Source organism: Canis aureus, chromosome 9, assembly GCF_053574225.1.
Source record: "Canis aureus isolate CA01 chromosome 9, VMU_Caureus_v.1.0, whole genome shotgun sequence".
Taxonomy (NCBI): domain Eukaryota; kingdom Metazoa; phylum Chordata; class Mammalia; order Carnivora; family Canidae; genus Canis; species Canis aureus.
Genome location: NC_135619.1, coordinates 41,245,619 through 41,258,566, shown reverse-complemented (window position 1 = coordinate 41,258,566; position 12,948 = coordinate 41,245,619). Strand labels below are relative to the sequence as shown.

General features: G+C 41.4%; 1 protein-coding gene across 1 annotated transcript; it reads left to right on the top strand.

Moving 5' to 3' along the window:
• The first annotated feature begins 2,208 nt into the window (after positions 1 to 2,208).
• GPHB5 (glycoprotein hormone subunit beta 5) lies at positions 2,209 to 8,811 on the top strand. The gene is made up of 2 exons (XM_077908459.1): positions 2,209 to 3,265; positions 7,591 to 8,811. Exons 1-2 carry the CDS (start codon positions 3,062 to 3,064, stop codon positions 7,777 to 7,779), a joined length of 393 nt encoding a protein of 130 aa, XP_077764585.1. The 5' UTR covers positions 2,209 to 3,061; the 3' UTR covers positions 7,780 to 8,811.
• Positions 8,812 to 12,948: the final 4,137 nt, after the last annotated feature.

Sequence of the window (12,948 nt, the reverse complement as noted above, 5' to 3'; positions counted from 1 at the left end):
ATAACTGAACCTCTATTTCTTCCAGTGGAAAAAGGGAAAAAAAACATGTTGATATATGGAAGTGTTGTAAGATTGAGAGATAACATATGGAAGAACACAGCAGATTCCACAGAGCCTCATACATAGTAGGTGCTTAGTGACTGTAAATTGTCATTCTTACAAGGTTAGTGCTGATGGGGGGTAGGTATGATACACAGCTCTGCATTATAAGGAAATTGGAGATTGTAAAAGAAAGATACTCTTGGCTTCTCTTTATTGTCTTTATCTTGTGACATTACAGACACAAGTATTTATGTTTCAGGTCTGATGTAAAAGGGCTGAAGAGTTCTCTTCAGAAACACAATTCATGATGGCAGCTCACCACCAACTGGCAAACTTTCAGCAAATTAATAAGATCACACCAGGTAAGTAGCCTGTTCCACAGTACCCAGGTCTGGTTATGCTACTCACAGGCTGAAGGACTGGAGAAAGTCCTTTATTCCAAGCCCTGTTCAATTTTCTATAAAGCACACATCATAATCTGAATCTAGAGGTAGGTATGTTGATGGTATAGTATTAGATTTACTGAGGATTGTTAACATGTTTTGAAAAAATCAAGCCCTAAATGAGTAGCATGTATTTTAAGAACACTTTTCTTTGCAGGAAACAAATGTTTTAAGTTCTTTATGTAGTATTATTTGTGTAATGTGCATATTAAATGTCTTTGACTCTGTCATTATTTGCTGTGAAATGTAAACTCCTAAGGGCAGGGATGATGTCTGCTTCATTTATTTTTTAGAGCACCCAGAATAATGCCATGACCAATGAGGTTTTTAATCCATTTGTATGCTACTGTTGTAGATTGGAATACAAACTGTGCCCCATGCTCATAAAGAATACTATTGCATTCTTAGTTAGACTTTCCAGAACCAGAAAGCTAATGAAACATTTCTGTTAGAATAACATTGAATATCATGCCATGCAGCACAAATGTACACTTATTGGTTTATTTTAATTCTTAAAGTGTCAATATTAATTGATTTTCTGTTATAAAAACCTGTCCAGTGTAGGAAGTGTGAAAAATGCTGAAAGCCATATAGAAGAAATATAAAGTCCTCTTTAATTCCCATGCCAGAAGATAATCTCTTTGAACATCTTGGATTTTTTTCTAGAAGACTCATTTTAAGGTGCTATTAATATTAGTTAATCCTTAACTAATTTTAAGACTTTCAAAAGGTTTCTTCTTACTGTGAATTCCATCCTTTCAGTTTGTGATCCTGCGTCTTTCCAGGAAGAATTATTGTTTTGTTATTTTCAATGTATTGAAACGTGTTGTGAGTTAAGGGAAAGAGTTTGCTGTGAGCTGCTAGCTACTGACTTCTGTTCCGAAGGAAAGTTGTGATTACCATAAAGGGAAGTTAATCCATCTTGCCCCACTGCATTTGTTCCCCCGAGAACCAGGTGAACTACTTTTGACTGTTTCCCTAGGATTATGTCACCCACCAAGGTAACTTTCTGTTTCAGTAGGTGATGTTAAGAAACAAAACAACACCCTTTAAGTTAATCAGTTTTGGAAAATAGAGACTGGCTTTATATCCCAAAGCTTTGATGTGTTTAGTGGTTCCTGTAAGGATCTGCCTCTCTTTTGTTTTGATTGACAAGACCCTTCCTATATATTTGAGCAGTCAAGCAGCCCAGTAACAGAGGGTAGAGACACTTACCCAGAGCAAACTTCTATCACTCATTGTGATTTTCTGAAATCTTGGGTGCAAGTGTGAGCTCTAGAAGGAGTTAGCTCCAGCAAAATCAGGTAAGTGCTTCTCCATATTTGTAACTGCATTCCACCAGAAGGGAAGTCCAAAGAGCCCTACTAATGTGACAGATCAGAAGTAGATCAATAGAAGTAGATGAGACCGACAGCTCAGATTGGAAAATAAATAATTTTGCAGCAATCATGAATTATTTTAGGCAATAATGAATTGAGGACATTCCATAAATGCAGTGTCTACTCTCACTTTAACAACCAGGTATGTTCTGTCCAGTGGGCCCAGCATGCAGAGAATGATTCTGGCTCCAGGAAAGCACAGAAAATGACCGCGACCCAGAGAGGATAGACTTGACAGTAGATTGGGATTATGTTTTAAACACCTCTAATGCTTTCCAATATGTGGGTTCAAATTGAATCACAACTAGGTGCCTATTACAGTGGACACCTAGAGCAGAGGCAATTTGTAGCTAATAAGATACATTTTTTATGAATGCTACCAAGTCAGGTGCCAGGATTCATAATATCTTACACATATCCATGTGTTGTGGTAGGCTAGATTAGCAACAATGCATCTGGGCGTACAGTTTTTATTTCCCTATGCCCCTCCCATTCCCCATTCATGACACTGAAAATGTCATTTTGAGTAGGCAGGTAACATGGCACCAAATACTCTACCTAGATCTGAACAAAAATAATTTGTGTGTATTCATGTATTATGTTAGGATATGCATTACTTTTGGTGTGACTCATGTTTTGCATTTATTTTGAAGAGACCATTGGAACAAACCTCTCTAACACATGAGTCAAATCCACAGGTGGATAGAAATAAGGAAACACCTGAGGATGCCCTGGAAGGGTTAGGTGTTTAGCGAGCACAATGGGTCAAAGGAAACCATGCTGGAGTCAGAGGAAATTTTGGGCACCTGTGCTGGTGTTAGTAGGCATTTACATTTTCTTGGCTCATTTCTTCTGAGATGCTAAGAGCAAGGTGCCTTTGACAGTGACCATCATATTATTGATCACCCCCGGGGGGAAAGCTGGCTCTCTTTTTAATTTTTTTTTTTTAAGGATTTATTTATTCATTTTAGAGAGTGTGTGAGAATGAGCATGAGTGGGAGGGGCAAAGGAAGAGAGAATCTCAAGCATACTCTGTGCTGAGCATGGAGCCCCACTGTGGCCCCATCTCACAACCCTGAGATCATGACCTGAGCTGAAACCAAGAGTCGGTCACTTAACCGACTGAGCCACCCACGTGCCCCAGGACTCTGGCTCTTTTAATAAACTCACTTTTCTTTCCCTTTCTGGAGGAACACCATGAAGCTGGCATACCTTTTCCTTGGCCCCATGGTCCTCTTGCTCCTGGCTGGCTGCAGCTGTGTCCTCAGCACCTCCAGTGGGAACCTGCTCACCTTTGTGGGCTGTGCTGTGAGGGAGTTTACTTTTGTGGCCAAAAAACCGGGCTGCAGGGGCCTTCGGATCACTACGGATGCCTGCTGGGGCCGTTGTGAAACCTGGGAGGTGAGTCTCAAGACAGACGCAAGTGACAAAGCCTTCAGAGCCAGCCACCTGGGTTGATTTCTGTGTTCACTTTTTAACTAAAATGAGGTAGAATGGGGCATTCTTGTGGAATTTTTTAAATGACAATTATTTGGCATTCTCCAAAAATAATCTGGAACAAGTATGATCTTGCCCCTCTAACAAAGCATTGGTAAAATTAATATTTGTATTTACATAGTGTCTGTATATTTGGGAATCATCTTTGGGAGGTTAAGATATGCTATTATTCTCCCCATTTTACAGGTGATATGAAGGACTTCAAGGAGTGAGTGACCACAAAGTTATGTAGACAATCAGTAGAAAGCTGGGAATAAATCCTTGGTTGGAGCATGTAAACAAAATTTCTCTATATTCCTCTCCCTGTGATGTAGCCAGCCAATTCACAAGAGATCAGCCTTACACTGTCTAGTAGGTGAGGGTGGGTCCTCAGTTCTTCCCACAGTGGCTCATGCATAGCCTTGCCCTGCCCCAGGCCCCACCTGCAATTTGTGGGGACCTCAGGGATTGTCACAGACCTATTCACTAAGTCCTTTGTAGTCAATGATATCTAGCCTTTTAAGATACATTGCATTTAAAATGAGGATGAAAGTCTTAGACAAAGTTAGAACCGTCTTTGGACTGAGATGAGATGTTTGTAAGGTTAGAAGATAAAAGGCTCATTTAGCAAAGAGTGTCCCATTACACTGTAGAATGACTGTTGACCCTTTCTCCTGAGGCCAGAGTTGGTTACTAATGAAGCTCCAGCTCTGATTTTGTCACCCCACCCCAGCTCAAAAACCTTTAATGACCGCCCCCCCCCCCCACTATGGCAAATTCCAAAGCTAACTTCCAAGGTCCTCAGCCATATGAAGTTTGCCAGGTTTCCCAATGTCTACCCATGACCTGAGCTCTGGTCTCACCAGACTGATTTTGAAAAGTTTTATTAAACATCCCTCATGAAATCTCACTTTTGGCCTTTTTCTCATATCCCTTCTCATTTCCATCTGTCATTATTAAATATATTCTTTGATATTTGTGTCCAGGACCAACTCCTTCCCTAGAGCTTTTCTGACTCCCTGGTCAGCCCTGACTCTAGTTTGCCTTTTGTCTTACTTTTCACCACCACACAACACTAGATTCTAAGTTCTTTAGGAGAGGAGTTTCATTCCTGTGCTTTTGTTAGCTCTTGTTGAAGTGTCATGTACAAGCAAGGTGTTCAATAGATATTTGTTAATTATATGGGCCTGTCCTCTATCTGGAGTCATACGTCTTTTAGCTGAATTGATGCCAACTTAAAAGTCCATGAGCACCATGAGAGGTGCTCAGAAAAATGGCCATCTATTCAGGGACTCAGAGAGCAACTTACTATCACTTAGATAAAATTATGGCCCCATGAATGGATTGAGTTATGGTGATGAAATCTCCAAATTAAATAAAACTACTTTACCTAATTTGCTGGGTTTTTCACTCATCCAGGGGCATAAGACCTAATAGCCAAATAATTCAACTGTTAAGGATACCATAGCTGTGACTTGACATCGAACCTACTTGGGGTATTTTGGCATCGCCTCATATTCAGGGCATGACCTGGCCATGCCTACCTCTACTCAAAGTTCATTTCTCAGCTCTTTGGAACTCTTTCTGGGCCCAAATTTCAAACCATGTTTCCTTCAATTCAGCTCATTTTCTCTTCTCTTTAAAGATTGATGAATGTCTTTAATTGGATCCTGGTCATCCCCGGGAGGTCAGGGACTATGTTCTTACCAGAGAAATTGAAGCACCAAGGCCATTAGGGAATAAGATTCTACTTAATATTAACCAGCTTTTATCTATGCCTTTACTGTACTATATATACAGGGAGGTTACTTATAGAAAATAAATAAAAGAATGAAATTTATTTTCCCAGTAATCTGAGAGTTTCTGAAGTATAAAGTCCTTATTTTTGGGAACTTAACTGGAGAGCATGTCTAAAATGAGGATGTCTTTGACAACAAAGTAGCTGGATTTACTTCAAAAGTGGAACCATTGCTGAAAATAGCCTTTACTCATGGCCTGGCTTTAGGGTTGCCAGATTTATTAAAAAAAAAAAAAAAAAAAAAACCAAAAACCTACCCCAATCCAAACCATGAGGTCAGTTGAATATGAATGAGAGATAAACAACAATTGTTTTTTTGGTGTAAGCCTGCCCCATGCAATATTTGGGACATACTTTACTCTAAAAAAATGTTGTTGTTTCTTATGATATTCAAATACTACTAAGTGTCTTAGATTTTATCTGGCAACTCTGCTTGAGATTCCAGATTACTAAGGGTAAGAGGATATGAAGCAAACTAAGGAGGGTCAAATGCTCCCTGAAAAGGAGGAGGAAGCAGTGATATTAAATTGAGCTCTTCCACACAGTCCTTAACAAAGGCAAAGTCATTACTTTCATGAGGTTCATGTGAGAACGTCATCCTGGGCCTCCATTAAACATACTTTATGTACCCAATCCAAGTGAAGGCCTTGTTTTTTGAAAGCTTGTAAGTTGCTACTTTATTTAGTACTTCCTTACACTTACAACTGCTCTGATAAGAACTATAGATGACATTTACCAAACACTTACTTGGTGCTGGGCATCGCACATTACACGTATCATCCTACGTTGTCTCTGCAACGATGCTGTGAGGTAGAGATTTTGTTTTACAGATGAGGAATCTGAGGCTTCAAGAAGTTAAGTGGGCAAGTGGTAACAACAGGGACCCAAGGTTGAGGGTCTGACTCAGGATTTGCTATTTTTTTTTTAAGTCTTACAGGTTTTTTTTTTTTGTTGTTGTTGTTTGTTTGTTTACACTTATCATGTCAAGAATTCAGAGGGAAGGGGTTGCAGGAGTTCCAGCGCTTTTCCATTGGTTCTCACAAAGTGTGCTTCTCTGGGTGGAGCAGGCTGGCCCTTCAATTGAAATCATCTTTCATCTTTGGCTTCTTCCTTTTTCTGATCATTGTCCTTCATATGCTTCAGGAAGCTATCTAGGCTCTTCCAGTGCTTAACATGCTCAGTATGTACATTAATTCTCTTAGCAAGAATCTTGCCCTTAGTCTGCTTGTTTATAACAACATCAACAGCAATAGACTGGTTTAACACTGTATACTCTATCAGATTTGCCATGGTATCATTTGGGGCGGGGGTACCTCCTTGATGAAAAGTGCCCATTCCTTTGATGTCCACAATATCACCCTTTCTTGTAGATTTGCCAGTATGTGACCAAGGGACAACTCTCTAAAACTCTATGTTTTCTAAAAGGCCTAGAGAATATATAGCAGGTGCCTCTCTTTTGTGTTGGTCATTTTGGCAAATTACTGGAAAATGGGGTTTCCACGACAGGGTTTGAGATTTTAACTACTACTTTGTGCTGATTTCCTGATCTCTATACTCTTTATAAAATTATCTTTGAATTCAAGATTTATAAAGGTGAAATCAGGAAGTGAATCCTTTGATTATTAGAACAGTGCACAGGGCATTCTGGAACCTGCCTTGCTCTGTTTTTGGTCATTGATTCAACAAAAAGTTACTGAGGACCTCCCGGGTGACAGGTACTACTCTAGGTAGTAGAAGCACAGCATGAGTAAAATGGGCAAAAATCCCTGTCCTAATGGCGTTTACTTTCTAGAGTGGGAGAAACACAACACAAAGAAAATATATAATGCGTTGCATGATATTGACAAGTGCTATGGAGTAAAAAAAAGAAAGCAGGAAGAGGGCGGGGAAGTGGCAGGGTATGGAGGTGGTGTGTTGATTTTCAAGAAGATGGTCAGGATGGTCAGGAAAGTTTTCTGTGAGAGGGTGATGTTTGAACAAATTGTTGGACTGGTGAAAGAGTTATTCATAAGGGAGAAGAATGTTCTGACCCCTGGCTTAACAGGGTGAGCATATTTGATTTTACTCTGAGTGAAATGGGAAATCACTGGTGCTTTGAGCAGAAAGAGGATCTGACTTAATTTTAAAGTCACTTGGGGCTGCCGTGTCATAAGTAGACTGTAGGGGGTGATGGTAGAAGAGAGGCCAGTTAGAAGACTTCCGCAAAGATCAGTATTATTCATTTGCTAAATAGTTATTGAGGACTTGCTACGTGCCATAGGCTCTTCGGGAGCTCAGGATATGGCACAGAGAGCAGGTGGCTGCTTTCAGGAATTTGCTTTCTCCTGGGAGGAGAGAGATTCACAAGTAAACAAATGACTAATGAGTTAATTTCTGATAGTGATAAGTGGTACCAAGAACAAGAAACAAGATATGTTCTAACAGGCTCCATGTTTTCTTCCTGGGGGGATAGAAGCCCATTCTGGAACCCCCCTATATCGAAGCCCATCATCGAGTCTGTACCTACAATGAGACCAGACAAGTGACGGTCAAGCTGCCCAATTGTGCCCCCGGAGTGGACCCCTTCTACACTTACCCTGTGGCTGTCCGCTGTGACTGCGGAGCCTGCTCCACTGCCACCACGGAGTGCGAGACCATCTGAAGCTGGTGTGGCCCACGGAACACAGCTGGCGGCCTTGAGCTTCACAGACCCACCTGCACGGGCAGCAGCTATACCCCTGGATTCGAGGACTGTCTAATTTTGACCACCCCTGTGGAAGAGGTTTCCTGTCTCCCTTAGGTCCAACTCGAGCACAAGGCCCAGAGGCGGCATACTGATGCTAACCATCAAAATAATATCTGTGTTTTCACTGAAATAATTTCTCTGGGTCACAGATTTGCAAATTAATTTATCTTTACCTTGAATCTCAGAACATAATTTGAATATATCACAATCCTCCTCCAATTTGGATTTGTAATATGCCAATGGTTTAAATGCAATAGGAGTAATTAGGAAATGAGTCTAGAAAGTCTTTAAATTCTCCTTACTTCACAATTGGTCTTCAACTAGATTTATGATAGAAGGACCAGAAATTAATAAAACCAATGCTTTGTCCTCATGCCCCCAAAGAAAATTGCAAGCTTCCTAAGAGAAAATACTTCCTTCTCATTTTAACTGAGCACTTACCTACACAAGAAATAGAGACTGCTCAAATTAAGAAGGGAGGGCAATTGTAGCCGAAATTGAGCAATGCCTGGTTCTGGGTGATTCTTTCCCCACGTAAAATTCTCGAGGTCCTTCTTAATAAAGAGGCTTGTCTGTGATTTAAAAAAAAAAAAAAGAACAAACTCAGAAAAAATATGTAACTAAAGCCATCATTTAGGTTTAAAGACATGTGCAACTAAACTCTGGTTTTAGACTCATGTGATGCTCTCCCAAAGCTATGCCCAAAATGATTAATCCCAAATATTCTTTTCCATTTAGTGTATTTTAAATTTAAGTTGTAATTTTTTTAACTTGGAAATTTTACATGTTTGTCGGGGTAAAGCTGCCCTGATGGCTCAGGGGAAAGTCTGTGATGGTCTAGCTCTTGTGCTCTCTAAAATTTTACAGCAGCTGATTCTCTGTGACTTTTTTTTTTTTTTAACTCTGGCATTATGCAAGTATCTTTAATTCCCACGTTTTGGGGTTGAAATGAACCTTGTTTCTTTTTTCATGATACGCCAAGAAAATCTGTATTAATAAAGCATGTCCTCTGTCTTTTGAATTCATGAGAACTTTCAAAAAAGTCTCTCTAGTCTTTAATGTACTTGGAATAACAATAGCAAGCACACTCAAAATTAACTTCAAAGTTACTTTTACTTACACATTAATTTAGGATGTCATGTTTAGGAAGAGATCCAGACAAATGACTGGAGATCTTGAGTCCCAGAGGTAGCTCAGTCTGGACTCAGATGCTTGGTATCTCCCAGCTGGGAGCCAAGAGCCCTCCTTGAATGAGGAATTGATATGTCCTCATGAAAATAGTAGAGTGAATGTTGAGATTGATGGTCTATTACTGGGATGCTGAGGTGGACATCCAGGAACAAAGAACATGAGCAAAATCCATCCCAGTCTTTAGTGCAGATCCATTGGCAGGCAAGAAGCCACACCAACAGAAAAGTAGTTGAGTGCCTGGGATCTGTCTCGGACAGTGGCTGGTGATAAGGGATAACACTGAGTGGCACCTCTCAAGTGTCTTCAGCCCATCCCTAAGGACTTCCCTCAGAATTTTCTGCTAGAAAGGGCTGCTTCTTAAGGAAACTTAGGGAAGAAAAACAGAAGCAGTTAAGGTTTTGCTGCAATTTGAGAGAAGGTGACTACAGCATCAGTAAGGGGCCCAGTGGGAAACAAGTGAGACACTGCAGCAGGATATTGAGGACAGTTAAAGGAAGATGCTATTTATAAATGTGTGGGAAGAGTTAAGGAAACCAACCAGGGGTGTTAAAACATTCTGAATACTGGTTTAGAAGCAATGAATATCCCTAGGCTGAAGGAGAAGAAGAGGAATTGATTATCAGACCCCAGAGAGAGTGGAAGGAGGAATGCCTGATGGGAGCTGCGATCTTTCTTAGGATGACCCAGCTGTCCCAAATCAAGGCCTGGTGGTGAGGGAGGTGTGGGAGAAAGTACCCCGATCTCACTCTGCTCCATGCCCTGACTTCTGCAGAATTAAATGGGAAGGCAGAGAGCAAGGGAGCCCATTGCTTCAGTCCATAAATGTTGGCCTCCTGGGAAGCAGGTTGAGTAAGAGTGGAGAGTGGATCTAACGGGACAAATGGATGAAATCCAGGACAGCTATATTCTGGGATGTTTAGCTGAAATGCCATAGGCAGTGATGTTGGCGTGAAAGCCATAAGGCATCCGTAGCATCACAATTACTAAGAGTTCCCTGGGATGGGATACATATGGAGAGGTATGTACTGGCTAATCAATATCTCTAACATTGGAGAGATGCGGTAACAATGGTAATTGTCAGAACTATGGGATTATTTGGTTGTTGAATACATCAGTCGAAGCACTCCGAGCACAGTATGAAAGCCACAACTGAAGACGGCCTATGCTCCTGGAGATGGAGGGCACACTGTGCTGAACACCAGGCCTCAGACCTAAGTGGAGAGCAGCTGAATTATGAAAAAGGCTGAATCCACTATCCCAGAAATCTCCATCCTTAAGTCAAGGTCCTCCTAGGAGGGAGTGGGACAGGGAAGCCTGGAATGGGGACACTTAGTGAGTGAGCCTGAGGTTCCCTTGTAGAAGGGGTCCTCTCCTTGCTAGAGATCAGCCTCCCCTTCCTGAGACCAGGCCGAGGCTCCATCCAAGGAGGATGCCTCACACGGTAATACTTGCCCTCTTCAAATACTGCCCACAACCTCTCATGGATAATTACGGTCAAGTCTAAGGATGACCCAACTGGGGAAGGACTTTCTGTGTGATGGGAGAATAAGATTTTCCACTGAAGCTGCCTGAGGCCTTGATGAACGTGACCAGGGATGGGTTAGATCACGTAAGAATGGATCTGGAGGGTGTCGGGCTGTCATCTCAAGGGATGAAGGGGAGAGTGGGAGAATAGAAGACTGGATATGAGTTTTAAAATGGAGACGCTCTCCCCTGAGTCAGGATTTGACATCCTTACTAGGGCACCTGGATCTGGTCCCACTGAGATGTTGGGATGGCTCTTTAAAGCTGTGGGGAGAACAGTGGCTTATATTAATGGAGAGAAGATGCCAGAGCTTTCCTGGAAGGATATTTGAGGATAAATGGCTCAGGGAGATGCATCTCTGGAATGGATTTATTTCATACGACCTGAGAATTCACCAGCTGGCTCTGGTCACATAGAGGGTCACCAGATACTCATTTCACAGAATGCCAAGGAATGCACTAGTGGGGGGACCCTGCCTCACGGAGAAGCTCCCTAGTGCTTGTCCTTTGTAGACTGGGGTTGATGGCAAGAGAAACCACCATGGAACGGGGCTTCTTGGTGTCAGCAGAGATGAGAGGGTCGGCAGTAGCAGAGCACAGGTGATGACCTGTAGCTGTAAGCAGCAGGTGAATATGATGGCCGTAATGGGTGGTAAAGCTGCAACAGTGATCAGAAGACTGATCTGCAAGCTCTATGGGGCTGGCTAATATTACTTCTTTTTTTTTTAAGATTTATTTATTTATGATAGAGAGAGAGAGAGAGAGAGGCAGAGACACAGGAGGAGGGAGAAGCAGGCTCCATGCCGGGAGCCCGACGTGGGACTCGATCCCGGGACTCCAGGATCACACCGTGGGCCAAAGGCAGGCGCTAAACCGCTGAGCCACCCAGGGATCCCCACTAGCTAATATTCCATGATGCTCCCAGGCTATACTATGAAAGAAACTACAGCATATATATATTCAAAAAAAGTTATTAATTAAAAAGAGTGAAATACCTCTCTCCGTGCTAACCTTGAATCTTTTTCAAAGTTCTTTCTTCCCTCTTCCTTTTTCTCTTTCCCCTTCTTTCCCCTCCATCCCTCACTTCCACGCATATTTATTAACCCTAATTTTGTGCAAGGTACTGTGTTTGGGAAATAAAGATATAAATATTGCTGCCATTTATGGATGTTTTTACTCTAAGCAGGATCCTTTCTAGTATTTCTTCCTTATTCTTGTGCCAACCACGCTCCTAGGCACTGTAATTGCTATTTTACCATTACCATTATATAGATGATGAAAGTAAAGCTCGGAAAAATCAAGTAACTTGCCCAGCATCTGACAGCTGGTAGGCAGCGTGTGCCAGGTTTCTCTGACCCAGAACCAAACTCTTTCCATTGGAGCATGACGCCTTTTTGGAGTGTTCCTCCCAGTCATTACTGCTTGGGGGAAGTCTTTGAAGTTCTTGAGGTTAGACCATCCTCACCTGCGGGAGGCTTGGTGCAAACTTGGGTTGTTTTATGGAGATTGCAATTTTTTTTTTCTACTTTCCTGTATAACCTTTGGAAAGATAATGCTTTGCTGTATCTTGGATCAAAGCTTGCAGCAGGAGAGACTGAGGGAGAAAAGGAACGGAGCCTCAAAGGGAAATTCAAAGACACCTGCTGTGGAAATGAGGGTTGCGTGTTCTCAACAGATTGCCCAGCAGTGTGAGCACTGGGGCAGGGGAATGGTGGTCCAGTGCTTTGAGGCGAGCTCTAGATAAACTCAGAGCAACTCCTTAGTCCCAGAAATGTGTCTATTTTGCAATTAACGAAAGGTATGGAGAAGGGGAGTTTCCTGAATTTTTTTTTCTGTGGGAGCATTTTTGAATGAAACATATAAATTCTCACAGCTCATGCTACTTCTAGGTTTATTAGATCCATTGATTGAAATGGTAATTCATGCTTCCCTTCTTTCATTGATTAGGAAATGAAAGAGCCACCAGGAGAGTACCAAATTTTGCTGCAGTGACCCAATTCACTCTTCAAATTATTTGGGGTTTAAATGTAATAACATGCATTTCTGGGATAATAAGTGAGTTGTATATCTAATGGAAAATAATGCAGCATTGATTACAATTTTTATTTCATCAAGTTTCCCAGAGGACTGCTCATCTTCTTCCTCCAGGAGATGTTTTCTATAAAATAGTGTGTACCTTATCTTTTTTAGTTCTCTTCAAAACATTAAAGCAAATTATTAAGTAACTTTGAAACCATTATTTAGCAAATTCTGCAAATTTTATTTTCTGTTGAATATTTCTACTAGTGAAAGTTTACTAGAGTAGAAGAGTTTTGGTCATTATTTGCTAGATAAATCTGGGATTTCTTTAAAATGAGTTCCCTTTGTTTT

Excerpts from the sequence above, each read along its gene's own strand:
- GPHB5 (XM_077908459.1), top strand. The coding sequence starts at position 3,062 with ATGAAGCTGGCATACCTTTTCCTTGGCCCCATGGTCCTCTTGCTCCTG. Across the intron at positions 3,266-7,590 it reads GCCGTTGTGAAACCTGGGAG|AAGCCCATTCTGGAACCCCC; the intron begins GTGAGTCTCAAG and ends CTGGGGGGATAG.